The sequence below is a fragment of the Saccopteryx leptura genome, chromosome X, assembly GCF_036850995.1.
Source record: "Saccopteryx leptura isolate mSacLep1 chromosome X, mSacLep1_pri_phased_curated, whole genome shotgun sequence".
Lineage (NCBI taxonomy): Eukaryota > Metazoa > Chordata > Mammalia > Chiroptera > Emballonuridae > Saccopteryx > Saccopteryx leptura.
The window spans coordinates 33,836,235-33,863,801 of NC_089516.1; the positions used below are offsets into that span (position 1 = coordinate 33,836,235).

At 45.9% G+C, this 27,567-nt stretch overlaps 1 protein-coding gene and 1 long non-coding RNA gene across 5 annotated transcripts in view; one reads left to right on the forward strand and one right to left on the reverse strand.

The window, feature by feature from the left end:
- Positions 1 to 288: 288 nt before the first annotated feature.
- LOC136385705 (uncharacterized) lies at positions 289 to 25,678 on the reverse strand. Of its 3 annotated transcripts, none has more exons than XR_010747863.1 (4): positions 25,596 to 25,678; positions 15,761 to 15,850; positions 15,026 to 15,080; positions 289 to 340 (listed from the first exon to the last, which is right to left on the reverse strand). It is a non-coding gene; the product is annotated as an uncharacterized lncRNA (long non-coding RNA). The 3 variants fall into 3 exon arrangements; XR_010747862.1 differs by lacking the exon at positions 289 to 340 and adding an exon at positions 11,140 to 11,360; XR_010747861.1 differs by lacking the exon at positions 289 to 340 and adding an exon at positions 12,070 to 12,211.
- A 160-nt stretch (positions 25,679 to 25,838) lies between these two features.
- The window catches only part of ATP6AP2 (ATPase H+ transporting accessory protein 2), a 31,208-nt gene continuing 29,479 nt past the window's right edge, over positions 25,839 to 27,567 (forward strand). For both annotated transcript variants that reach the window (XM_066356864.1, XM_066356865.1), the window contains exon 1: positions 25,839 to 26,022. In XM_066356864.1, coding sequence (XP_066212961.1) covers positions 25,983 to 26,022 — 40 coding nt within the window. In that variant the 5' untranslated portion in view covers positions 25,839 to 25,982. The remainder of the gene's footprint in view (positions 26,023 to 27,567) is intronic.

A 27,567-nucleotide genomic window follows, 5' to 3' on the forward strand; every position in this document is an offset into this window, starting at 1 on the left:
TGGTGAGAGAAGGGGGCGTCCCCGCCTTCAGTCACAGTTCCGAGAGGAGAAAATCTTCGTAGAAAGAGAGTCTCAGACAAGAGGTCGTCACCCCAAGGCTGAGATCCTGGGACGTAGGAGAGTGGCCTGGCTAGGTGAGCCTAGACTTTTGTAGAAGTCCATAAAGGAGTAGAGGCAGACCACCCGTAGATATGGGGTCTGAAGTCAAAACCGTCCAACCAGGAAGGGGTGTTTTTTCGAGAGAAATTTGGAGGCCAACCGGGGAAGGGGAAGGGAGAAACTCCTTACCTTTCTGGTCCAGCAGGGGTTCAGGACAGGGTTAGACTGCTGGCCAATCAACCTGCAATTACACGTCCAAACAGAATCAGGGAGTAAGCCCGGGACGAGCTGCCGCTGCCCATTGCTTCCCTGGTTGTAAGTTTGGACGGCAAAGAGGGATCGTCCAGGCAGTTAGTACCCTGTCCCGGGTTTTGGCACCAGATGTAAGAATGAGACAGCACTCGATTACCAGGTGTGCAGGCTTTATTAGAGGAGAAAGACCTGCCGGGGCACTCCTCCGGGAGAAGGGCACCAGTACAAGCTAGGGGGACAAATTATATGGGGTCAAGAAGAATTTCGAGCATGTGGGTGTTGAATCAAAAGTCCTGGTGTGTCCGGAGCCCCTCCTTGGGGCGGCTTGTCAGCTTTTTGGAATTCCTCTGTCTCAGGGGCGATAGTCCAGTAAGGGTGAGGTCTGACAGATAAGCGGAACATCAAGAGGGCAGTTTGGAATACACATATCTATCAGTTAGAGCAGGGGTCCCGAAACTACGGCCCGCGGGCCACATGTGGCCCCCTGAGGCCATTTACCCGGCCCCTGCCGCACTTCCAGAAGGGGCACCTCTTTCATTGGTGGTCAGTGAGAGGAACCCATTGACCATCTCATTAGCCAAAAGCAGGCCCATAGTTCCCATTGAAATACTGGTCAGTTTCTTGATTTAAATTTACTTGTTCTTTATTTTAAGTATTGTATTTGTACCTGTTTTGTTTTTTTTTTTTTACTTTAAAATAAGATATGTGCAGTGTGCATAAGGATTTGTTCATAGTTTTTTTATAGTCCGGCCCTCCAATGGTCTGAGGGACAGTGAACTGGCCCCCTGTGTAAAAAGTTTGGGGACCCCTGAGTTAGAGCATCATCCCAAAGCACAGAGGTTGCTGGCTTGATCCCTGGTCAGAGCACATACAGGAACAGATTGATGTTCCTGTCTCTCTCTCTCTCTTTCTCCCTTCCTCTCTCGCTATCAATAAATAAAGATTAAAAGAGAAAGGGTGAAAATATATTTTCAGAAAACACAAACTGAGCAGTTTTATCAGCAACTGAGTCCCAGTTAAGGAACTCCTTCATGCTTCATGGGTGTGCCTCCGGAAGAAGGAAGGAAAGTCAGGAGCGAGCAGGAGCACTCAGCGGCAGCATCCATCTAGCCTGTTATAAGAGCAACCCCCAGGGGCAGTCACAGCAGCCCGCAGCTCGCCAGGCAGTCACCCCAAGAGTCAAGTTCTCCGTGACAAGATCAAGGCTCTCTCTCTTCTGGCTGAACATATTCCCGGGTAATAACAGAAAAGTCAAATGACCTCTGGCTAGTACACTAAGGGGTCACAAGGAGAACGGCCTGCAGAGGAAGCCTGCCACAGAGCAGCTAGCAAAGCTCGTACCTCCCGGGGGGCAAGAGAAACGGAGCACTCAGAAGCCTACACTCAGAGGTGAATGGTGGGGCGGCGTGCCCAGCCATGCCGGCCCACCCTGTCAGCCTTAAGTAGTTGTGAGGAGATGGGGCATCTCTCCCTTCTCCACTCTGCCCTGCTGTGCCCAGAACCGAGCCCTGCTTCCATTTCTGGGCAGTGAGACCCTGTCAGGCATAAACCATGTGTCTGTCACTCTCTCTCTCCCCATCCCTTCCCCCTCTCTTCCTGTTTTCTTCCTTGTTTATGATACAACACTAAATCCACTCTAATTGATCACAGACTTACTTATTCACACACCTTTCTAAAATATTTTCCACAAAATCCAATGGTGTTTAACAGCAGTAGAATGGGGCTTAAGCACTGTGATCACAAATTCTGACAAAACCATGTGAGATTTCCAGAATTCAATTGAATATTGTTTTAATATAAGAAAATGAGTTGTTCTGAGACCATGAAAAGATGCAGAATTCCTGTAAAGTTCAAAGGTCTGTAGTCCTAGGAAAATGTGTACATACCTTTTAAGAGCCAAAGAAATAATCAGGAGACTAGGCTGAGGGTGGCGAGCACACAAGCAGGCATCCCCAAACTATGGCCCGCGGGCCACATGCGGCCCCCTGAGGCCATTTATCCGGCACCCTGCCGCACTTCCGAAAGGGGCACCTCTTTCACTGGTGGTCAGTGAGAGGAGCACTGTATGTGGTGGCCCTCCAACGGTCTGAGGGACAGTGAACTGGCCCCCTGTGTAAAAAGTTTGGGGACCCCTGCTAGAGTATACAGATGTATTATAAAGTTGTACACCTGAAATTTACATAATATAATTAACCAATATAATGCCAATAAATTTTTTAGAAGAATGGTTAAATAAAATTTGAAAAGTAAAAAAAAAAAAAAAATCAATTGACTTACTCAGCCTGGGCGGGGCTTACTGACTTAAGTGAGAAGACTGAAAAATTACCTAGATATAACGCCAGGGGCCCAAGACCACCCTTGAAGTTATAGAAGCATTGATGGTAGCAACTCTAAATGTCAATTCTGGTTCTTTTTGCAACTTCCAGCATGCTGAGAAGACGACACAGTGGTTCCTTTAGTGGGAGTGAGAGGAATTTCCTGGTTCTCTGTAGCTTAAGAGCTCATATGTGGCCGAAATTTCTGGTCAAAAGGAACTTCATTTCACTGGGATGATAACAACGTTCCTTAGTGGGTAACATCTTTTGAACCAGGGAAGATTTCTGATCAAATTTAGAAATGTTTAGGAGTAGCCCATATTTGCTTATAAAAAAATCTGAGCAATTTGGGCATAAATAACATTTAAGAAGATTTAGCCTGGCCCTGGCCGGTTGGCTCAGCGGTAGAGCATCGGCCTGGCGTGCGGGGGACCAGGGTTCGATTCCTGGCCAGGGCACATAGGAGAAGAGCCCATTTGCTTCTCCACCTCCCCCCTCCTTCCTCTCTCTCTCTTCCCCTCCCGCAGCCAAGGCTCCATTGGAGCAAAGATGGCCTGGGCGCTGGGGATGGCTCCTTGGCCTCTGCCCCGGGCGCTAGAGTGGCTCTGGTCACGGCAGAGCGACGCCCTGGAGGGGCAGAGCATCGCCCCCTGGTGGGCGTGCCGGGTGGATCCCGGTCAGGTGCATGCGGGAGTCTGTCTGACTGTCTCTCCCCGTTTCCAGCTTCAGAAAAATGCAAAAAAAAAAAAAAAAAGAAGAAGATTTAGCCTATTCAAGTAATAGCCACATGACTCGAACTTAAAATATGTAACTGATGTAGACTTAGGATTCTAAGTACCAAAATATTCAGGAGAATTTTAAGTTCACTGGGTTTAAAAGTTTAATTTGTTTGATCATGTTATTTAATAAATTTATTAATATTTGAGAGTTTTGTCCATTCAAATAGATGAAATTTTTTTTTTTGGTAGATGAAATATTTTAAAAAGAAAGGGAATATATTACATATTACATTTTGATGCAGGTGGTAGTCTCTCGAATGATAGGTTACAACAGACATTCCTGGTTTCTTACCCAATCCAATCTATTCTCTTACTTGCAAAATGGAGATTTTGTTCAGTTATGGGGGGCCTTGTGACTCAGGGGAGTCTGGGCCCCTTCCCAGTCCAGGGGTAGAACTGAGGGTGAATTCTGATGAAGCGAAGCCAAAGGCAATAAATAATTCTGTTCCTCTGGCCAGTGACTGGTTCATGAAAGGAAGTGTGATGACCAGAGATTAAGAGGGAGAAGCCTGCTGGGAGGCTTCTGGGAAGGTTTTCCTCTCAAAAAGGAACACAAGGAAGGAGAAGACTCCTCCCTTCTGACCTTGGGATATTGTGTGAGGATGTGATGCCTGGAGCTGGTGCAGCCATATTGTGAGCATAAGTGGAGGCAATGGCAACTAAAGATGGCAGAGCAGAAATGTAGAAAGAAGCGGGGTTACTGAGCCTGTGAATTAGTGTTTAAATAATACTTTCTTTTGACTGGTTCCTCCTCCCTTCTTTAAGTGAGAGGAGGGGAGACAGCAAGATAGATTCCCACATGTACCCTGACCGGGATCCACCTGGCAGTCCCATCTGGGGCCAATGCTCTACTCAACCGAGCCACTGACTGTGAGAGAGGACGAGAGAGAAAAGGAAGAGAGGGAGGAGAAGAGAAGCAGATGGTCGCTTCTCTTGGTGCCCTGACCAGGGATCAAACCCAGGACATCCATACACTGGGCTGACACTCTATCCACTGACCCACCAGCCGGGGCCTGTTTTTTCTTTTTTTTTTCTTTGATAGTTTTCCAACAATCCATGTTGTAGTACTCTTCTCCCTATTTTAAGGATTCCTCTTTGGTCATCGTTAAATTAATCTTGCATCTTCACCTTCTTAGATAAAATATTTGCTTATTCTTGATTTATGTGAGATAAAGTTTATTTTCAAATCTCCAAAAGCATAGTTATTTGGACTATTTGTTATTGTTACTTTCTAATTTTACTGTTATGGTCAGATAATATTGTCTATATCAGTGATGGTTAAACTGGTTCCCTACTGCCCACTAGTGGGCATTCTAGCTTTCATGGTGGGCGGTAGTGGAGCAACCAAAGTATAAATAAAAAGATAGATTTAACTATAGTAAGTTTTTTTTTGTTTTGTTTTGTTTTTGGTTTTTTGGGTTTTTTTTTTTTTTTTTTTGTATTTTTCATATAGTAAGTTGTTTTATAAAGATTTATTCTGCCAAACTTAGCGAAAATCTGACATAAAGTACTTGGTAAGTAATTGTTATTATATGCTTTAACTTGCTATAACTCTGCTTTATAAATTTTATAAAGTTACTTCCCTACTTTATAAATCACCATTACTGTGGAACCAGTGGGCGGTTAGAAAATTTTACTACTAACAGAGATACAAAAGTGGGTGGTAGGTATAAAAAGGTTGACTACCGCTGGTCTATATGATACCTTTTTGGAATATATTCAGAATTTTTGAAGGCTAAGTCTTACTTAATTTTTACAAAGTTTGAATAGAATATATTGCCTGACCTGTGGTGGTGCAGTGGATAAAGTATCGACTTGGAATGCTGAGGTCGCCAGTTTGAAACCCTGGGCTTGCCTGGTCAAGGCACATATATAAATTGATGCTTCCTGCCACCCCATTTCTCTCTCTCCCCCCCCTAAAATGAATAAATAAAAATCTTTTTAAAAAATAGAATATATATTCTCTGTTTGGTACAACATCTTATAGATTTTCTATTACAGGCTGGGGCTAGGGACATCTTGAAGGTTTATTCATTTATATGTCCAATGTCTGGGCTAAGAAGACAGCACAGCTGGCAGCTGGTACTGCTTGGTTCCTCGGTGTCCCTCTATCCCTAATGATCCCTCTACATGATGGCTGTAGGGTAATTAGACTTCTTCTATGGGGGCCCAAGGCTGTAAAGACATGTGTTCCAAAAGGGATAATCAGGAAGGAGTCACATTGCCTTTCGTGATCTAGCTCTGAAAGTCACACAGAACCACTTCCACCATATTCTATTCATGACAAGCACATCCCTAAGGCCATCCATCCCATGTCCAAAGGGAGAGGAATTAGACTCAATCTCTCGATGTGTCAAAGGACTTCCAAAGCTGTTTTAAAACACCACACCAGCCTACCATGTCTATAGAAGATAAAGAACATGGGCATGTATTTATGTCTCCATCTCTAGTCCTTCGGTTTTTCTTTGAAATCTCTACTTTCCAACATCTCCCAGGCTTCCATGTCACTTCTTTAGCCAACTCTGACCTCATTCCAAAATTCTGCCCCTCTATAGTCATGCTTGTATTCTCTAACCCTCTTACTCACCCCGGGATCCACCCAGCAAGCTCCCTATGAGGTGATGCTCTGCCCCTCTGGGGCATTGCTCCCTTGCTCAGCAACCAAGCTATTTTAGCATCTGAGGCAAGGTCATGGAGCCACCCTCAGAGTCCCAGGGCCAATAACTCGCTCAAACCAATCAAGCCATGGCTATGGGAGGAGGGGAAAGAGAGAGAGAGAAAGATAGAAGGGGTGTTAAGGGGGAGAAGCAGATGGTTGCTTCTTTTGTGTGCACTGACTGGAAATCGAACCCAGGACATCCACACACCGGGCATGCTCTACCACTGAACCAACCTGCCAGGGCCAATTATTGTTATTCTAAATCACAAATTTTTGAGATGATTTAAAAGGCAACAATACGTCACTGAAAATCACTGCCTTATTTTGAAGACTAATTTTCTAGCAAAAAGGTTAAAGCAGGAACGCTATTCTGGCCATTGAGAAGGGATAAGATCTCAAGCTTGTGTGTGTGATTGGGGAAGGCGGTTGAGAAGGGTGTCTAAGAATGACAATACAGAGGTTTTTGAAAACAGTCTAGTAAATGCCACGCACCAGCATGGCTTCCACACTGAGAGCCATACTGGGGTTATCATATTATGGAAGTATAAAAAACCCCTCTCCCCTGCGTTTTCTTCTAGCTGGGCTAATAATCAGATTAACAGAAACAGACCGACAGGAGAAAATGTAGAGTTCATTACAGATGCACATGCCAGGGGTGTCATAAGATATGAGGCCCAAGACACACTGGGCAGGGAGGCTTACCTGCCATGGCGGACAAAGGAGAAGGGGCAGGGGTCTGCGCTTTCCAAGGGGGAGTCGGCAACTCACAGGCAGACGAGAAAGAGCGGAGCACATGTGGCAGACAAATTCCTCCAAGGCAACCCAACACAGTGTGACAGGAGGAGGACACAGCCTGTGCTCGATCTCTTCCCGTCTGTCTCCTGTGTGCTGAAGCGCACACGCTCAGGCGATTACGCTAAGGTTCCCTTCCTGAAGCGGGTTTTAAAATCTGAATTCCTCTAGGCAGGAAAGGGGGAGAATCAAAGGTTCTTTCTGAGTCTTGTTTCTTAATAACCAGCTTAAAGTCAATATCTCAAAAGGAACATTTGGGGGTGGCAAAACTTTGGTTCCCCTCAATATCCATCAGTCTCCAAGTTTACCTGATATGATGACTCAGCCCCAAGGGCCACGCCCACTCTGGGTAAACTGATAGCGTAATGTTGGGGGGCTCCAAAGCTGAGGCCCAACCCACTCCAGCCACTCCACCAACTCTACCCAGGCTGGGTGACCCTCTGTGATGCCCCAGCATTTCTTTAGCTGTGTGACATTTTGGCCAAGACTAATGTTTCTTTAGGAAACATTAGTCCAAGGAAGCTTATGTTTGTGAAAATATCTTCCTTAGGTCAACATTTTTTTTAGTGCTTACTGCTTACAGCAAAACTTAATAACAGACAGACTTCTGGCTGGAAGCTTTAAAGTTGAGTCTTTAAAACAATTGTTAAGGAAAATGATTTGACTTTGGGTGATGGGCACACAACATAATCAACAGTTCAGGTGCTATAGAGATATTTACCTGAAACCCATGTACTCCTAATGGTCAATGTCACCCCATTAAATTTAATTTTCTAAATAAAATAGTTTTAAAAATCTGATAAGAACACTTAAGTGAGATACACCCTTTTAACAATTTTTTGAGTGCACAATCAGTACTGTTATCTGTTGGGCGGATCTCTAAAATGTCTTCTCTTGTGGAACAGCAACTTTATACCCATTGACGAGTAACTCGCCGTTTCCCCCTGCCCCCAAGATTGAGTCTTAATTTTTTTTTTTTTTTTTTTGTATTTTTCTGAAGCTGGAAACGGGGAGAGACAGTCAGACAGACTCCCGCATGCGCCCGACCGGGATCCACCCGGCATGCCCACCAGGGGTGAAGCTCTGCCCACTAGGGGGCGATGCTCTGCCCACCAGGGGGTGATGCTCTGCCCCTCCGGGGCATCGCTCTGCCGCGACCAGAGCCACTCTAGCGCCTGGGGCAGAGGCCAAGGAGCCATCCCCAGCGCCCAGGCCATCTTCGCTCCAATGGAGCCTTGGCTGCGGGAGGGGAAGAGAGAGACAGAGAGGAAGGAGGGGGGGGTGGAGAAGCAGATGGGCGCTTCTCCTATGTGCCCTGGCCGGGAATCGAACCCGGGTCCCCCGCACGCCAGGCCGATGCTCTACCGCTGAGCCAACCGGCCAGGGCTATCTTAATTTTTTTTCATTAGCAAAGCATGGGAGAAAAAATATATCCCTATTTTATGGGTTTTTTTGGTTTTTTGGGGTTTGTTTTTTTTTGTAACAGAGACAGAGAGAGGGACAGGCAGACAGGAAGGGAGAGAGATGAGAAGCATCAATTCTTCATTGCAGGTCCTCAGTTGTTCATTAATTGCTTTCTCATATGTGCCTTGATGGGGGAGAGGGTTACAGCAGAACCAGTGACCCCTTCCTCAATCTGGAGACCTTGGGCTTCAAGCCAGGGACCATGGGGTCATGTCTATGATCCCGCGCTCAAGCCAGCAACCCTGCAGTCAAGCTAGTGAGCCCGTGCTCAAGCCGGATGAGCCCACGCTCAAGCTGGCAACCTTGGGGTTTCAAACCTGGGCCCTCTGCATCCCAGTCTAACACTCTATCTACTGTGCCACCGCCTGGTCAGGCTCCCCATTTTATGGGTAAGGATTATCTAATCTTCTCAAAATGAATTAGCCAAAAGTCTAAACTTCACATTTCTCATTAAGAAATTCTTTAAGTCTGACCAGGCAGTAGCACAGTGTATAGAGCATTGGACTGGGATGCAGAGGACCCAGGTTCGAGACATTGAGGTCACCAGCTTGAGTGTGGGCTCATCTGGTTTGAGCAAAAGCTCACCAGCTTGGACCCAGGGTCACTGGCTCGAGCAAGGGGTTACTCGGTCTGCTGAAGGCCCGCGGTCAGGGCACATATGAGAAAGCAATCAATGAACAACTAAGGTCTCGCAACGAAAAACTGATGATTGATGCTTCTCATCTCTCTCCGTTCCTGTCTGTCTGTCTGTCTGTCTCTCTCTCTCCCTGTAAAAAAAAAGAAAGAAAGAAAGAAAGAAAGAAATTCTTTAAGTTTGAGACTATAGAATACCAAAAAATATATGCTGAATAAACTTTCAGAATGAGTCCTTCTGGATGTCCATTATTATTGCAAAGGAGATCCCAAATTAAATGTTAAATCACAAAAAGGATGGCAAATTTTAAGTAATTTTAAAGTTTTCTTAGAAAACTGAGGCCTGGCCTGTGGTGGCGCAGTGGATACAGCACCAACCTGGAACAGAGGTCGCCAGTTCAGATCCCTGGGCTTGCCCGTTCCAGGCACATACAAGTAACCAATGAACAGCTACAGTGAAGCAACTACTTCTTGTCCCCCACCCCTGTAAAATCAATAAAGAAAATATTTTTAAAGAAAACTAAGGACATTAGAAAATATTGAATATATATATATATATATATTTTTTTTCTTTTATTTCTGAAGCTGGAAACGGGGAGAGACAGTCAGACAGACTCCCGCATGCGCCCAACCGGGATCCACCCGGCACACCCACCAGGGGCGATGCTCTGCCCCTCCGGGGCGTCACTCTGCCGCGACCAGAGCCACTCTAGCGCCTGGGGCAGAGGCCAAGGAGCCATCCCCAGCACCCGGGCCATCTTTGCTCCAATGGAGCCTCGGCTGCAGGAGGGGAAGAGAGAGACAGAGAGGAAGGAGGGGGGGGGTGGAGAAGCAAATGGGCGCCTCTCCTATGTGCCCTGGCCGGGAATCGAACCCGGGTCCCCCGCACGCCAGGCCGACGCTCTACCGCTGAGCCAACCGGCCAGGGCCTGAATATATTTTTAAAATAGGAGAAATTATAAATGATAGATTTTGTAATAATACTGTCTCTCATACACCGTTACTCATCTGGGCATTCATATTCAATAAAAACTATGTGAGTGCCTACTATTAATAAGCACTTTGGAGCTTTTTATAAATCAGGTACTATATTATACCATGTTGTCTAATCCCTATAATAGCATTTAGGGTATATTCTTTTCTTTATTCCTGTTGCACAGATGAGGAAACAGAGGCAGAAAGAAGCTGAGTAACCTGCCCAGTTACTAAGTGGCCCTGCCCAGATGTGAGCTCCAGGCACTGTGTCCAGCACTCTCCCTTCTATCCACTATCCTCTGCTGCCTCCATGTGCCCAGCCAGAAACTCAGGTGCTGAGACAGAGAGATGTTTAAGACAAGCTTCTTCACTTTAGGGCAGCGGTTCTCAACCTGTGGGTCGCGACCCCGGCGGGAGTCGAAAGACCAAAACACAGGGGTCGTCTAAAGCCATCAGAATGCGACCCACAGGTTGAGAACCGCTGCTTTGGGGAGTTGATGCTTGAGTTGAAGAGAACAACACAGCCCAGGAACAAACAGTATATACAGGGTGGGGCAAAAGTAGGGTTATGGTTATTTGTATGGAAAACAATTCAACAGTTAATAAATAATAATACAAGAATAAACTCTGTGTTTTGAGCACTCACAACTGTAAACCCACTGTTGGTAGGACAAATTTTACCAATTGGGGTTAAATGAGCTCATGTGGCCTTTTTCTTCCCTTAACTTTTTTTTTTTAACATTTAACGTTTTCAAACTTACACATAAAGACCAAAGTATAATGACCCCCCCCACGTACCCATCACCCAGGGTAACTAGTGTGGATTTCTGGCCTGTCTCAGTTCACACATACCCCACCCACTTCCTCCTCCCCCCCCCCACCTCCTCCCTAACAAGTTTTTAAAACAAATACCTGCCATCATATTCTTTCACCCACAAAGACTTCAGTATGTATCTTTTAAACAGAAGGATTCTTTGTAAACATAACCACAAAACCAGTAATGCCCCCCAAATAATTAACAATGATACCTTAATATCACTTGGACTGTAGGGAAGGAAAAATAAGCCTCCCTCTACCCTTCTAGGTTCTTGTCTTAGACCCCTAACGCAATGAAAGACAGATTAGCAGGAGAAGAACAAAAAGGAGTTTAATAACATGTATACCTCCTATATAAACATGGGAGACGCCCAGGAAAAGTCGGTGGCTTCAGCCGTTTTGGGAAGCAAAAATACCATCCGCAGCTAAAGACAGAAGAGGATGCTGGTGGTGTGGAGGCGGTTATGGGAGGTTATCAGGCAAAGCACGGTAAACAAGGGTATTGTTGCTATGCGGATTTTCGCCAGTGGCTTCTTGGGAAAGAGTTTCTATAAATTTAAAGTCATCCTCTTCTTCCTGGTACAGAAAGGAGGACACCTTTAAGAATGGAGATTTCCCTTATTAACATAAATGTCTCTATGAAAAGGTAACTTCATTCAGTTATCAGAGCTCTTCCTGTCTGCTGTTTCTTTAAAATAACCAGCTAAAAATAATCCTTATGCCAAAAAGGCAAAAATTCTTATGCCTTATGTTTTGGGGTGGCAGATTCTGCTCCCTTTCAAGTCTCTTACAGTCAAATTAACTGCTTGAGGGTCCACATACCCAGATTGATAAAAAGCCCAGCTTCTCTGCTGAGGCCCCCGCCCAGGTGAGTTATCCAGTCCCGCTCCCACACACCCAGAAAAGAAAGAACTACCGAATGAGCAGTCCCCCAGCAGGGAGCCCCAAAAAGGTTGGGGACCACTGAGTTAGGGTGATCAAGCCGAACAAAACCACTGGTTATTCGACAGCAAAGCTTGGGGGCAGCATGGCAAGAAAAATACCAATGGTTTTGTTCGGCTTGATCACCTTAACTCAGTGGTCCCCAACCTTTTTTGGGCCACTGACCGGTTTAATGTCAGAAAATATTTTCACGGACCGGCTTTTAGGGTGGGACAGATAAATGTATCACGTGACCAAGACAAGCGTCTAGAGTGAGTCTTAGATGGATGTAACAGAGGGAATCTGGTCATTTTTAAAAAATAAAACATCGTTCAGCCTGACCTGTGGTGGCACAGTAGATAAAGCGTCGACCTGGAAATGCTGAGGTCGCTGGTTCGAAACCCTGGGCTTGCCCGGTCAAGGCACATATGGGAGTTGATGCTTCCAGCTCCTCCCCCCTGTCTCTCTCTCCTCTCTCTCTCTCTCTGACTCTCTCTCTCTCCTGTCTAAAATGAATAAATAATAAAAAAAATAAAAAAATTAAAAATAAAAGATCGTTCAGACTTAAATATAAATAAAATGGAAATAATGTAAGTTATTTATTTTTTCTCTGCAGACCAGTACCAAATGGCCCACGGACCGGTACTGGTCCGCGGCCCGGGGGTTGGGGACCATTGCCCTAACTCACCCGAGTCCAGCTCCCCTTCCTCTGGGGAGCCCTGGGACAAGGTGCCAAGAACTGGATCTCAAGTGTATGGCTCTACTTGGCCTTGAAACAGCCCTTGTTCTACAGCACACCCGGGGGTTTGCAGGCCCAGCTCCACTGCTTGTCAGAAGCCATCCTCTGTAACAGTCAACACCAAGGCGTTCAGCCAAGCTTCCTCCTTCTGGGTGCATTTATCCAAGAGTCCAAAGGCTCCTCTCTGGCCAGCAGATACCAACCAGGACCCTCTCAATCCATCAGAGAAGAGAGACTCCTCAAAAGTAAAGGACACAGGCTCAGGTCCCTATGATCTGAGGACTCTCTTGAGCCCTATATAAATTTGCCCTGAGCCAGTCCCTGGGAGCCAAGGTCAACCGGGAGAGGCAGGCAGGCCATATCCAGCCACAAAAGGTCATGTTATACCCCTTTCCTGGGCTGTCACCATGCATCTACATAGCTAAGAGAGGTGGCCCAAGGACCTCTTAGAACCAAGGTCAACTCCTAGGTAACCTGCTGCCTCCTCCTAGACAGCCTGTGTCGTTGCATCTTTTGTTTGTTATTTAATTTCCATTTTGTTCTTTATTTGTTAAATAGATAATATATTTGCATGGTTCAAAATTCAAAAGATACCACAGGATATATACATATAAAGTTTACCTTTCTCTCAGATCCTCTTCCGCAAAGCAACCGATTTTATCAGTTTCTTCAGAAATATTTATGTCTACACAAGCCAATCACACATATCTACATACACCCCTCCCCTTTTTACATAGATGGTAGCATATGACACACAACGTTCTGTTCCTTGATTTTTTTTTTTTCACTCAACAGTTTATCTTTACAAACCTGACTTTCTGGGGCCTGACCTGTGGTGGCGCAGTGGATAAAGCGTCGACCTGGAACACTGAGGTCGCCGGTTCAAAACCCTGGGCTTGCCTGGTCAAAGCACACATGGGAGTTGATGCTTCCTGCTCCTCCCCCCTTCTCTCTCTCTCTCTCTTTCTCTCATTCTCTCTCCTCTCTAAAAAAAAAACAAAAAAAAACACAAAAACAAACCGGACTTTCTGTTCTTACTAGAGCCGCAGGGTCCTCCACACTGTAAATGGCCTGGCTGTTATTTAACTGGAAGTGTTCTGCTGGTGGACTTTCGGGTTGTTGCAATCCTTTCCAATTACAAATAACACTGCACTAGATAAACTTATAAACAAGACCCAGACAACTTTTAACAAGCAATTTCTCTTGCCTAGAAACAAATTAAAATTCCAACTAAATGTGGTAGGCAGTTAGACGTTATTAGAGCAAGGATGACGGGCCAGGTACAGAAGGTCACCAGGGCAGAAAGCCCCGGAAGCCTAGCAACTGGCAAAACTGGGAAAACAAGGGTCTCACCCCCAGGGCAGCCTTTTCTCCCCTGGCCTATGACTTTTCATATTGCTGGTCATGTGGTTGGGATCTCCCCCAACCTTTCCTCCCCGGCATATTGCTAGTCATGGGGTTAAACCCTCCCTAGAAGGGGAACGAACAGGGGGCCAGAGAATAGCCCTTAAGCATTAAGCCCCCAGGACAGTGAGGTTCTGACACTCATCAAACACATGTAGGCCTCAGTCGTGCTTCAGTTCCAGGCCCAGAAAAGCAGCAAAACCAGACAAAGGAAAGCCATGGCTGACGTCAGGACCAGCTGCCTTGACTAATGACCCCCTGCCCTGGTGCTGACCAATCAGTGGAGACCAGGATCCTGAAAGGCCACACCTGGAAAGCTGATGAATATTCTATTGAGATCCTCCCCGGAAACTCCCCTAAAATCCCCACTCATAAAAGCCCTTAGGACAACCTGACCAGTGGTGGCACAGTGGATAGAGCATTGAGCTGGGACTCTGAGGTCCCAGGTTCAAAACCCCAAGGTCTCTGGCTTGAGTGCAGGCTCACCACCTTGAGCGCAGGGCTACCAGCTTGAGTGTGGGATCATCGACATGACCCCATGGTCACTGGTTTGAGCCCAGTGGTCACTGGCTTAAAGCCCAAGGTTGCTGGCTTGAGCCCAAGGTTGCTGGCTTCAGCAAAGCATCACTGGCTCGGCTTGAGCACACCGCCCCATCAAGGCATGTATGAGAAGCAATCAATGAACAACTAAAGTGACACAACTACGAGTTGATGCTTCTCACTTCTCTCCCTTCCCTTCTCTCTCCCTCTCTGTCTTTCTGTCTTTTTGTCTCTTTGCCTTTCTCTCTCTAAAAAAAGAGAAGAAGCCCTTAGGACAGTATGCCTGCACCTGTCCTGTGTCCCTCCTCTTCCCCTTCCCAGGCACATTACCTTTACCCTTCTCTCTCCTAAGCCAAAGGCCCCTCCTTTTGCCTCTGTAACTTATTTCCTGAGCCCATTTCTTCTACCACTCATTTTTTTCTGTGACTTTCTAAATACACTTCCTCTTATAGTTTGAATCTTGATTCTGAATTCTTTCTAAGCCAGAACTCAAGTTCCGAGGTTGCTGAACCAATGTCCGGTCTGACCCCTACCTGTCTAACATCTGGTGCCATGCTCACCGCCAACACAAGGAGGCGCCCTGCTATACAAGTTAACTGATCAAATCCTCTGGAGGATCAGAAAAGCTATAACTTACTTTTAGCTGGCTGGGTTCTGGGGTGAAGAGATGTGTGGAGCGGGAAAGACTGAATCTGCAGGAAGGGAAATCACAGATGAATTTTTTTAGAAAACAAATTAAGTTACATTAAACTATGTGTAGAATGTTTGGTAGGGCTAGGGTGAGTTGTTATTTCAATTAAAAAAAAAACTCCTCTAACTTAAAACTCCTATATTAAAATGGCATTTTATATATACTGCTTGCCTAGGAATGTAAATACCAGGCACTCCAAAATAAATTACAGACATAATGCAAAATCTGACCCAGTTCTTAGGAAAACAGATTATAAAACAGTATAATGAAGGCAAAAATCCACATCGAAATATCCATTGTCTCAGAAGATGGAACTTAAAGAAGTATATTCAGTGGCATTATCACTGGTAAATTGGAATAATACTCTTTCTGCTCTTTGTTATTAGTATAAGCTTGCCACTTCTTGGCAAATGTCTCTGGTTCGCTTTCTGGTTGGTAGGTGAAAGGTGAGTGTAATGCAGTTAAGGTAGCAAATTTCCCCACAAACAGGCAGTGCAGACATAATATCTTTCCACACTGCACTTGATGCTCTGAATTATTAATTGGGAAGTTAAATATATTGCTCAGTGCATGAGGTTATATTTAACTTCATATACTGACAATCTAATCTTGGCACCTTCCTGGGTTTGAAAATTAGATCGTAACAACAGCATTTCTTATGTTTGTTCAAAACAATCATACCTGTAACAAGGGTGGAAAATCATTTTAGGCTGATCCAGAGAGGTGAAAAGGCAATCGAGGTCTGGTATGGAATCCCCAGCCACACAGGAACTGGGGAAAGAGGAATAGCCACAATAAACTCCCGGTGCTTTGACTCCCAGGGTCAGTCTTTCCAAAAGTTCTAACAGGTGTCCCCAAACTACGGCCCACGGGCCGCAATGCAGCCCCCTGAGGCCATTTATCCAGCCCCCACTGCACTTCTGGAAGGGGCACCTCTTTCATTGGTGGTCAGTGAGAGGACCACTGTATTTGGCAGCCCTCCAATGGTCTGAGGGACAGTGAACTGGCCCCCTGTGTAAAAAGTTTGGAGACCCCTGGTAGAAGTTTGGGGAAGACTTGGGCTTTGGCCTTAATCATACCCAGGTTCAGATTTAGATTCTGCCAAAACCTAAAATACAAAAATAGGGGGTTAGATTAATAAGGGTGCATTCACACAATGAAATATTATGCAATTATTAAAAAGATTTATACAAACATTCTATGAAATGATGGTACTGCAGTATTTCATTTTTTTATTTTTTATTTTTTTGCAAGAGAGATACACATACAAGTCGAAAAGAGATGAGAAGTATCAACTCCTAGTTGCCACCTTAGTTGTTCACTGATGCTTTCTCATATGTGCCTTGACTGGGGGGCCAGCTGAGCCAGTGACCCCTTGCTCAAGCCAGTGACCTTTGGGCTTAAGCCAGCGATCATGGGATCCTGTCAATGATCTTATGGCTCAAGCCAGTGACCCTACATTCAAGCTGGTGACCTCAGGGTTTCGAACCTGGGACCTCAGTGTCCCAGGTCGACATGCAATCGATTGCGCCACCACCAGTACAGTGCTGCAGCATTTCATATAAAGGCAAAACATTGGAAGCATTTTAACTGTCTGTTGAAACGAGTTTGGGAAATTAAATTATGATAATGCTGTGAGCTGACCAAGGTCCATTTATTTGATCAGGCTCTCTTATAAGGCTCTCTGGTAGCCGCCATTGGTCCCAGGTAGGTGGGGTCTGCTCATTCCCCACCTTGCTATCAGGTTGTAATGAAAGCAGGTCCCAGGTCCAAGTCAGCCAGGTGTATATTAACAAGCAGGTCTAGCAACAGTGGTACAACCTCTTCCGTCCACTCAAAGGAGTCTGAACTCTGTCCTTGTGTGTAAGGTTCATTTGAGGTGAAGGCTACAGTACTCTAGAAGCAGCATCCCATTAGCCTTGTAGAAGGCACCAGGAAGGAGGTATCAGGCAACCAGAATGTCCAAATTTATGGCTAGACAAAGGCCCCACTAGAGATCCAGCCACAGGTGCCACTGAGTACAGGTTACATGTCTGTCTACACTCAACCATCCTGCTTGTACAATTGTGAGGAAGAGGAAGATCTCCTAAATAGTTCAGCCAATCAATATACCTTGAATACTTCTCAATTCAACAATAAGAGCCCATTTCTAACATCATTGTGCAGATTCACTCAAACAGTCATTATGCTAACTAACAAAACTTCTGATATAGACTGAAGATAAAAGTAGATAAACCAGCCTGACCTGTGGTGGCGCAGTGGATAAAGCGTCGACCTGGAAATGCTGAGGTCGCCGGTTCGAAACCCTGGGCTTGCCTGGCCAAGGCACATATGGGAGTTGATGCTTCCAGCTCCTCCCCCCTCCTCTCTCTCTGTCTCTCTCTCCTCTCTCTCCCTCTCTGTCTCTCTTTCTCCCTCTCTCTCTCCTCTCTAAAAATGAATAAAAAAAATTAAAAAAAAAAAAAAAGTAGATAAACCACTCAGAGGCCTGACCTGTGGTGGCTTGGTGGATGAGGCGTCGAACTGGATCAGTGAGGTTGCCAGTTCTAAGCCCCAGGCTTGCCTGGTCAAAGCACATATGAGAAGCAACTACAATAGAAGTTGATGCTTTCTGCTCTTCTCAACTCTGCCTCTCTCTCTCTCTCTCTCTCTCTCCTCTAAAATTAATAAATAAAAACTTTTTTTTTTCTGAAGTTGGAAACGGGGAGGCAGTCTGACAGACTCCCGCATGCGCCCCACTGGGATCCACCCGGCATGCCCACCAGGGGGCGATGCTCTGCCCACCAGGGGGCGATGCTCTGCCCATCTGGGGCATCGCTCTGTTGCATCCAGAGTCATTCTAGAGCCTGAGGCAGAGGCCACAGAGCCATCCTCAGCGCCCGGGCAAACTTTGCTCCAATGGAGCCTTGGCTGCGGGAGGGGAAGAGAGAGACAGAGCAGAAGGAGAGGGGGAGGGGTGGAGAAGCAAATGGCGCTTCTCCTGTGTTCCCTGGCTGGGAATCGAACCCGGGACTCCTGCATGCCAGGCCAACACTCTACCACTGAGCCATCCAGCCAGGGCCAATAAATAAAAACTTAAAAAAAATAAAAATAGGCCCTGGCTGGTTGCTCAGCAGATAGAGCGTCAGCCCAATGTGCAAATGTCCTAGGTTTCATCTCCGGTCAGGGCACACATGAGAAGCAACCATCTGCTTCTCTTCCCTCTCCCCCTTCTCTCTCTCTTTTCCCCTCTCGCAGCCAGTGGCTTGTTTGATTCAAGTATTGGCCCCAGATAGGGGTTGCCAGGTGATCCTGGTCAGGCTCATGATATAGCCTGTCTCTCTATCTTTCCTCCTCTCACCTAAAAAGTAAATAAAAATAAAAATAAAGCACTCTGAGGAACTGACAGCTCCTGCAGTGCGAATTCCTGTAAAGGGCAACTAACTGGACCAAAGTGTAGCTTAGACTAAATAACACACACACTTTCAACACACTGCCCATGTTTAAAGTATATTACAGACGTAATAAGACAGAAAACAGAATACTACGCCCCTCTAAAAAAGCGTATGACACATCTATAGCACTTGCCATGGCAAGAGAGCTGAGCCATTTCAAAGTAAAATGAGTAAGAACATAGAACACAATTTATTTTGATTAAAAAATAAAATAAAATCATGTATATGATTGCATAGATACATATAGAGGAAAGTTTAGACAGATCTACACCTAGACAGTCTGATTAGAGGAAAGAGAAGGGAGAATCTTCCACTTTTTACTGCATGCATTTCTGTATTTTGGATTTTTTAACAATGAGTATGCATTACTTTGATAACATGAACTTTAAGAATTAACACCTTTTTATAAAAGGATATTGCAGAAAAACAATTGTGTGAAGAAATGTTTATAGTATATTCTTGGGTAAAAATATATTCTTCGGTAAAATGTATTAGATGGTATTATGTACTGCTCACAAAAATTAGGGGATATTTCAAAATGAATATGAAGCAATAAAAAAAGAAGCAGTTGATTTTTTTTATTAAACAAGAACATCAGAAAAACAAATGACAAGTTAAAGAAAGTTGTTCGATTATGCAAATGAGATGCAAAACCAACTTTTATTTCATTGGTGAAAATGCACTACACAGAAGACTGAAAGTACTGGAGTATCTGCACGTTCCCTGGTCCCCTAATTTTTGTGAGCAGTGTATTAGATATGATAATCATTGTCTCCTCATCTGCATGCAAACCCCCTGTGGCAGAATGTATTTTCCAAAGATGGCCCCTCCAATAAATACCCCAACTCAAGGCTCTTCTCCCAGTGTGATTTTTGACAGGCCTCCATTGACAGGTTGGTTGGTCTGTTCCCTCCCGTTGAATCTGGGCAGAATTTCGGTCTGCGTTCATCAAACAAGTGATGTGTTTAGCTAGGAAGCAAGGAAGGGATGTTCAGTGACCTTCCGAGGCTATGTCTTCTGAGGCTTTCTCTCCTTCTCAGGACACACCTAGAGCCTTCGGAGTCCTGAGCCACCACGGAAGCTGTCTGATTACCCTAAGTCTGCCGTGCTGGCACACACATGTGGGGAGACCATGTAGAAATATACACATATATATAGAGAGAGATGCCCAATATGTCCCAGCTGTTTCAGTCTTCCCAATCTAGGTACCAGACAAGTGTAGAAGCCTTTGAGATGACGCCCCCTTCAGCCACCATCTGACTGCAATGGCATAAGGGACCCCAAGGCAGGACCACCAAGCTGAGCTGCTTGCAAATTATTGTCATACAGAAACCCTGAGAGATAAGAAGTGATTTTTGTTGTCTGAAGCAGCTAAGTTCTGGGGTGATTTGTGGTACAATAGATAACTACTACAGTCCGTTCTGAAAGGACCTGCTGCTTCCTTGGCCTGGGAGGGGAAGCCCTCGGGTCACTGGCTCCACATGAGTCCCTGCACACCAACAGTGACAGGACCCTCGGAGCAGCGGCAGGGTTCAAATAGTTTAACAACCGGTTCTCTGCCCTAATGACTGTTTTAAGGATAAGAAAAAAACAATATACCAAAAGGTAGTTTATTATTTCATGCATTTTAATACTTAAATAAGAACAATAAAAGAGGTAAAAAAAAACTAGATTATAAGAGTTTTTTTAAATATTAATGGGAAAATATTAATACCTGACAAAAAACCAATAAAGCTGTTAAGATATTTCCATATTGCTTCTTGATTGGCGTCCTCACTGATAATTTTCTTTACTTTTATCCGAGCATCATTGGCAGTGTGATTTATCCTGCACCATCTTTTCACTGTAGGAATAGAACCCCATTCCTTTAGAGGTGGGCCGACTAGACTAATAGTCATTGTGTTTGATATATTAGAAACAGGCGACTTCTATTCTCTGAACATATTATGTTCATCTTTGAAAAACTTTCTGCTATTGCTGAACTTACAGCAATTGTTCAGACAATATTTTTAGCTCTTTGAACACTTTCAGGAATTGCATAGTTCTGGGAACTTTTTAAAACGTTTTCCATGAAATCTCAATAATCATTAATATCCATTTGGTAATTAAAAATGTCATTAAATATAAGCAATTGTTCTTCAGCTATTTTCCATGGAACTAGTACTAGTTCAGTGATCTGATCCAAAAAATTGAGAAATTATAATTTATTCCTATCTTGAAATTGGCTACAACTTGCTTTTATTTTATTTTATTTTATTTTTTATTATTATTATTTTTTACAGAGGCAGAGATAGACAGGGACAGACAGACAGGAACGGAGAGAGATGAGAAGCATCAATCATTAGTTTTTCTTTGCGCGTTGCGACTTCTTAGTTATTCATTGATTGCTTTCTCATATGTGCCTTGACCGCGGGCCTTCAGCAGACCGAGTAACCCCTTGCTGGAGCCAGTGACCTTGGGTCCAAGCTGGCGAGCTTTTTGCTCAAGCCAGATGAGCCCGCGCTCAAGCTGGCGACCTCGGGGTCTCGAACCTGGGTCCTTCCGCATCCCAGTCCGATGCTCTATCCACTGCGCCACCACCTGGTCAGGCTACAACTTGCTTTTAAATGTTCACAATCCGTTAGTCTTTTTTTTCAAATTCCTTATAATGTTTTCTAAGTCTTTCCCAAGGAAGCCCAACAAATCGATGATTTTCTACAAATTTTATATTTTTTAAGGTTTTGAATTAATTCATCAACTTTTTTTTCATATGGATGGAATGAAGATTACTATGGGGGCTTAGAATACGCGGTTGTGCAAGAGAACGTTAAAAAAGAGTAAGGAACATAAATTTGTGATTGCCACATTGGGCAGCTGCCCAGGCGCCCACCTTAGAAAGAACCCTAATTACAAGTGCCATTTTAACAACTGGTTCACCAAACTCAACAAAACATTAGGTATCAATTCTGCCGAACCAGTGTGAACCGGAACCAGTGTGAACTGGCTGAATCCCACCAGCGCCTCAGAGGCTGCCGGACTCCTGCCTTCTGTGCTTTCCTCTTCCAGAAATTTGGAATCTGGACACCAACACGAAGCCTCCTAGCTTGGGGGCACTAGACACATCGACTTCATTTTCTACCCTCTGTCCCAGCCTGCAGAGAACAGAAGAAAGAAACAAACACTCAAGAAAAAAGTAGGAAAGAGAGAGATCCCGTAGCATTAGAGGAGAGGAAACTCCGTTCTTATTTTTCTGTTCTGTTCTGTTCCTAATGCTCTTCTTACCCCTTGGGAATTTTTTAAAACATTCTCCTTGAGATACCCTTATAACCATCATCGTCATCATCCTCCTTGTTATAGCTCCTAAGGATAACTGAGCGCTCCCTATGCCAGGCGCTTTCTAGGTGCTCTATGTGTACTGACTTGATTCCTCACATAATCTGTAGGGTCGACATCTCTACTATCACCTGCATTTCACAGATGAAGAAACTGAGCCCTGAACGGTGAAGTAACTTTCCCAAGGTCACACGAATAGTTACATAACTGAGTTAGCGTTCTTATGAGCTCTTTTGCCACCAGTTTTGTTATGTACCCTTAGGTCCTGCCAATAAAAGGCCCCTGTTTTGGCCCTGGCCAGTTGGCTCAGTGGTAGAGCGTCGGCCTGGTGTGCAGGAGTCCCGGGTTCAATTCCCGGCCAGGGCACACAGGAGAGGCACCCATCTGCTTCTCCACCCCTCCCCCTCTCCTTCCTCTCTGTCTCTCTCTTCCCCTCCCGCAGCCAAGGCTCCATTGGAGCAAAGTTTGCCTGGGCGCTGAGGATGGCTCTGTGGCCTCTGCCTCAGGCGCTAGAATGGCTCTGATTGCGGCAGAGCGATGCCCCAAGATGGGCAGAGCATCGCCCTCTGGTGGGCATGCCGGATGGATCCCGGTCGGGCGCATGCGGGAATCTGACTGCCTCCCTGTTTCCAGCTTTGGAAAAATACCAAAAAAAAAAAAAAAAAAAAGACCCCTGTTTTTTGTTAAGGTCTTAAGGTGAGTGAATGAGTCACCTGCAACCAAGCTGTAGGTGAAAGTGTAGGGTCAGAACTTCAGGTCCCTGGGGCTTCCAGGGTTGAGAGGCTCGCCTGCTGTGCGGCCATTGTGGGTTTGGGCTGAGGTGGGGAGAACTTGGTGCAGGAGTGGAGGTGGGGAGAGGCCTCAAGCAGAGAGAATCACGCCCAGGCCAAGGCAAGTTCAGGAGCAGAGGAAGGAAGGAAATGAATCAAAACTCCAGCTGGGTTAGGTGAAAACTGAAGGAATCTGAATAAAATATGGGCTTTAGTTAATAATAATATATTTCTAAGAATAAAAATGATAACAATAATAATGCATTAATTGGTTCATTAGTTGTGACAAATATACCGTAAAAACATAAGGTGTTAATAATAGAGGCAACTGGATGGGGGGTATGTGGGAACTCTGTGTACTGTCTTTGCAACTTGTCTGTAAACCTGAAACTATTCTAAACTAAAAAGTATATTCCAACAAGCAAACAACCCAAAAGTGGAAGGCTGAACTGGAACCAAGAGTAACTCTGACAATGAATGAAGGACAGAGCAAATGTCAGACCAGAAGTCCGAAAACTGGGTGAGGTAGGAACACGAGGCTGATTCTGATGCACCCATCTCTCCCCAACCACGGGCACCGCACCTACCATGGAAACTCAAGACATGGGTGGGGGTCATGCATGAGGCCAATGACAGTGCAAAGCCAGGCTCAGATGCCTCCTCTTGGCTCTCACTAATCTCACTGGTGACAGAGTGAGTCACTGCAAGGTGCCCCTGCAGGCTGCTGTGTGGAGGGTTGCGGGTGTGGCCCTTCCAAGGGTGAGGGAAGGGATCTGGAGAGGGGAGATTTTGCATTCATAAGTCATCACATTCATAAAGAAGGGAAAATACCTGTGAGGGGTGATGAGAGAAGAGGGAGCAGATTTGGTTTCCTGATGCTGGTAATGGATCAGTAATAACCAATTCAGCTCCTGAGTCTAGACTCTTTCCCCTTATGATGAGCAGGATGGATGCCCAACAGCTGGCTGGAGATAGGAGTGTGGTTTTCCCAAAAGGGTTGGGGGCTGATAGGGGCTTGAAGACATTGCTCGAAACTTGAAATAGTTGTGAGGGTAGCGGAGGAAGGGAGGAAGCAATGACTGGTCAAGACAAAAGATGGTCCGAAAGATTTGAGCCAAGCCCCTGGGGTAGAGGAACTTCCAAAAAAGCAATCAGTAGCCCATGATAGGAAGAGAAGGTGGGCAGCCACATGGTAGCAGGATTAGGGTTTTGCCTAGTAGTTCCACGAGAAGACCTAAGAAAAAAGTGAATCAGGGTGTGGTTAAGAGAAGGAGTGAGGGGTAGGCCATGGGTCCAAAACAGAATGGGGAAGGCAGAAAAGACAGAAGGGGAGTTAAGGGGTGGGGGGGGGGAGGCAGGACCAAGGGCCTGTTCAGGTGACTCTGCCTTAAAAACAGTTGTGGCTGAGCCTGACCAGGCAGTGGCGCAGTGGATAGAGCGTCGGACTGGGATGCAGAGGACCCAGGTTCGAGACCCCGAGGTCGCCAACTTGAGCGTGGGCTCATCTGGTTAGAGCAAAAAACCCACCAGCTTAAATCCAAGGTCGCTGGCTCCAGCAAGGGGTGACTCGGTCTGCTGAAGGCCCATGGTCAAGGCACATATAGAAGGCAGTCAATGAACAACTAAGGTGTCGCAATGTGCAACAAAAAACTAATGATTGATGCTTCTCATCTCTCTCCGTTCCTGTCTGTCCCTGTCTATCCCTCTCTCTGACTTACTCTCTGTCTCTGTAAAAAAATAAACAAATAAAAAAAAAAACAGTTGTGGCTGAGCAGGCATGCTCTTGTCCTGTTTTTGCCTTTGTAATTATCTAGAAATTGAAATTATTGTGATCATTTTACTAGCAGATTTCCTCCATGTCATTCTTCATGTATAAATAGAAGCTATCATTTGTTAATTCGTTCATTCATTGATGTAACCAATGTTGTGTGTTTACAATGTGCTCTGTAACCATGGGTCCTTGTTAACTTGGAGATGAGCCATAGGAAAAGAAGCCCCCGCTCATCCTACCCTCCATCTCGTAACCGGTTTTCACAGCCAAGGGCAGGACTGTCCAGCTTTGCAATTGCTGCCTGCTATTGGAAGGGCCTTCCATCCATCACGTTAATCTCTCCCCTTCAAATAGGACATCAATTCTCAGCAATTTCTCCAAGGTTCAGCTCCAAGTTAGCAGGGCTCAGAATTCAGAGCATTCTTTCCCTAATAAGTCTATCTCACGTTTGCACACTGAACAATGCTCAAGTACCTTCAATGGCTCGCATTTCCTAACAAATGAAGGGTCATTCTTTTATATAAAAGTGAACATCCTCAATAAATAAGTCCCGGACTTTTATTTTCAGCTTTATGTCCTCCCTGCCATAACTTAGTTTTTGCGACCTCGAAAAACCTCCCCATCACCTATCCTTGCATATTGAAACCACATCCATCTCTCAAGGGCATCGGCGGAGGAATCATTTTCTAACTACAGATGCTACATTGTGTCATTTCTTTCCTCATATCATAGGCAAAAAATGATGAGCTGTGGAAAGGGAGGATCCTGGTCTAATTAATATGTCTAGCTCTCCCATAACACTGAGGGAACGGATGAAGAAAGTAATTAATGTTCCTATTACATCACTCCTGGTGGATCAGAAAGTCTTAGGTGGTAGGGTTACCAGATTTAACAAATAAAAACACAGGACACTCAGGTATATTTGACTTTCAGACAAACAACGAATAGTTTTCTTTAGTATAAGTACGTCTATGAAATACGACATATTTATACAAAAATTATTCGTCGTGCCCTACGTGGAGGACAGGGGTTCTCAGGGGCACCTAGCTTTTGCCTAACTGATGCTCAGCATCTGTGCAATCGTTAGAGCGAAACCCAAACCAGCCACGCAGCTTCCACGGCTACACCGGTGGCAGGGCGGAGCCACGCGGCAGGGAAAAACAGACACCTGGATTGGAAACTGTCACTTGAGACTGGCCAAAGGGTCCGCACCCGTGAGGAAGGCTTACCCCGTGTGCTCTCTGGACTCCTAGACAGGAACCCTCTGGTCTTCCCCGGCGATTGCCGGCTCTACCCCCCATCTCCTGACCGGTTTTCACGGGCCGGGGGCGGGACTGTCCGGCTCTCCAATTGCTGCCTGCCATTGGAAGGGCCTTCCATCCATCACGTTAGACTCGCCCATCAGACTGACGTCATCCCGGCTCCGCCTTTCCCGCAGGCCGCGGCGTGTCTGGCGATTGGTGGAGAAAGCGGCAGCTGGCCCCGCGGAGGCGACGACAGGGCGGTCGCAGGCACTCAGCCGAGCCGGGGCTCTTCACCTCCTGGGTCTGCGGTGGTCGCTTGCGTTCTCCCGGCCCGTTGCGTGTTCCCTGCACTGGTGCAACCGGCGCGGAACCATGGCTGTGCTCGTCGTGTTTCTGTCCTTGTTGGTGGCAGGTGAGGACCCGGGGCCGGCGGGGCGCGCTCCAGGAGGCTCTGAGGCGGAGGGCTGGGCTGTGCAGCTGTGGGGCGGGTGCCGCAGTGCGGGCAAGGGGCGGCAGCCTTGCTCCAGCCGGTCCCTGTGCGGCGCGGCCGGGGCGGGGGCGGTGAGGCTCCCCCTCCACTTTCCGCCTCTTCGAAGTGGGCGCGTCCGCCTGTCTTGCCTCCAGCTTCGTGTCACACCGGCCTCTTCCGGCTCGGGAGGCGTTTCGGGGGACTGGAATGCATTTCTCAATTAAGTGTTGAATCGCAGCTTTCTGCGGAGAAGGGAAGGCCGACTTCTTAGTTGCCATCAACTGCTGCATTTCTTTGCATTTTTCTGTTGTCTTCATTCCTAGCAGTCATCGGTGATTGTTTCACGATACAAAGTTGGAGGTGGAATAACTGGTTTTGTGTGATGATTTCTAAAGACGAATTCACAGTATCTCTCAACAGCCTGTCACAGTTTACCAATTTTAAGCATTTGGAAACTAAGATGTGAGTCATGTTCCTAGGGTCCCATGTCAAATAATGGTAGCTTTCTGAGTGGAACCCAGGTTCCCTAGCATTCAGCAAAGGGCATGCAAGTCAGCTAATATTTGGCCTCTTCCTGTGTATCATGTAATTCATTTAATTTTACAGCAATCCTTAGAAGAGGATATCATCGTCGTTTTTACAGAGTGATGAAACCTAAATGAATTACCCAACACCACAGAAGTAGTAAAAGCAGCAAAGCTGGAGTTGAACCCAGATCAGCTGGCTCCAGAGCTTGGGTCTTTTCCATTACATGTGTTGTGACACGAGTAGGAGAAGTGCTACTATTGTGTGACAAGGTGGGAATGAAGGGGGCTGGGACTGCGGTGCAGTGGCCAGCAAGAGGCCGAGGTGAAAACAATTTGGAGGAATTGGGCTCTGTTCCCCAGGGCATCCGTTTAATATAGTTAAAACGCTACAGGAGGCCTGTGCCTCTGCTTTGTGAGGCGTTGGGACGTCCCACTTTCGGGATGGTGGTTTCATTCTGCTTGGGGGTAGAAACCACCGATGTTCTTGAAATCTGCATGTCTCCTCCAACTCCTGCCAGTGTTGTGTATTGAAGATAGTTACACTTATTTTCATGCCCCTCAAGTTTTAGGGTGGTTTTGTTCGTTTTGTGTCTGTATCCAGAATGTCATTCTGATCTATCTAGTAAGTAACTTTGGGGAGAATTTTGTTTTAATTATTATTACTTATTTTTTTGAGAGAGAGAAACAAGGGGGGGGGGAGGAGAGAGATGAGAAGCATCAACTCATAGTTGCTTCACTTCAGTTGTTAATTGATTGCTTCTCATATGTGTTTGGGGAGGGGCTCAAGCTTGAGTCACTGACCCCCTTGCCCAAGCCAGTGATCTTGGATTTTAGGCCAGCAACCTTGGGCTCTAGCCAGCAACCTGGGATCATGTCAATGACCCCACGCTTATGTCAGTGAACCTGCACTCTAGCCATGGACCTCAGGGTTTCAAACCCAGGTCCTCAGCATCCCAGGCTG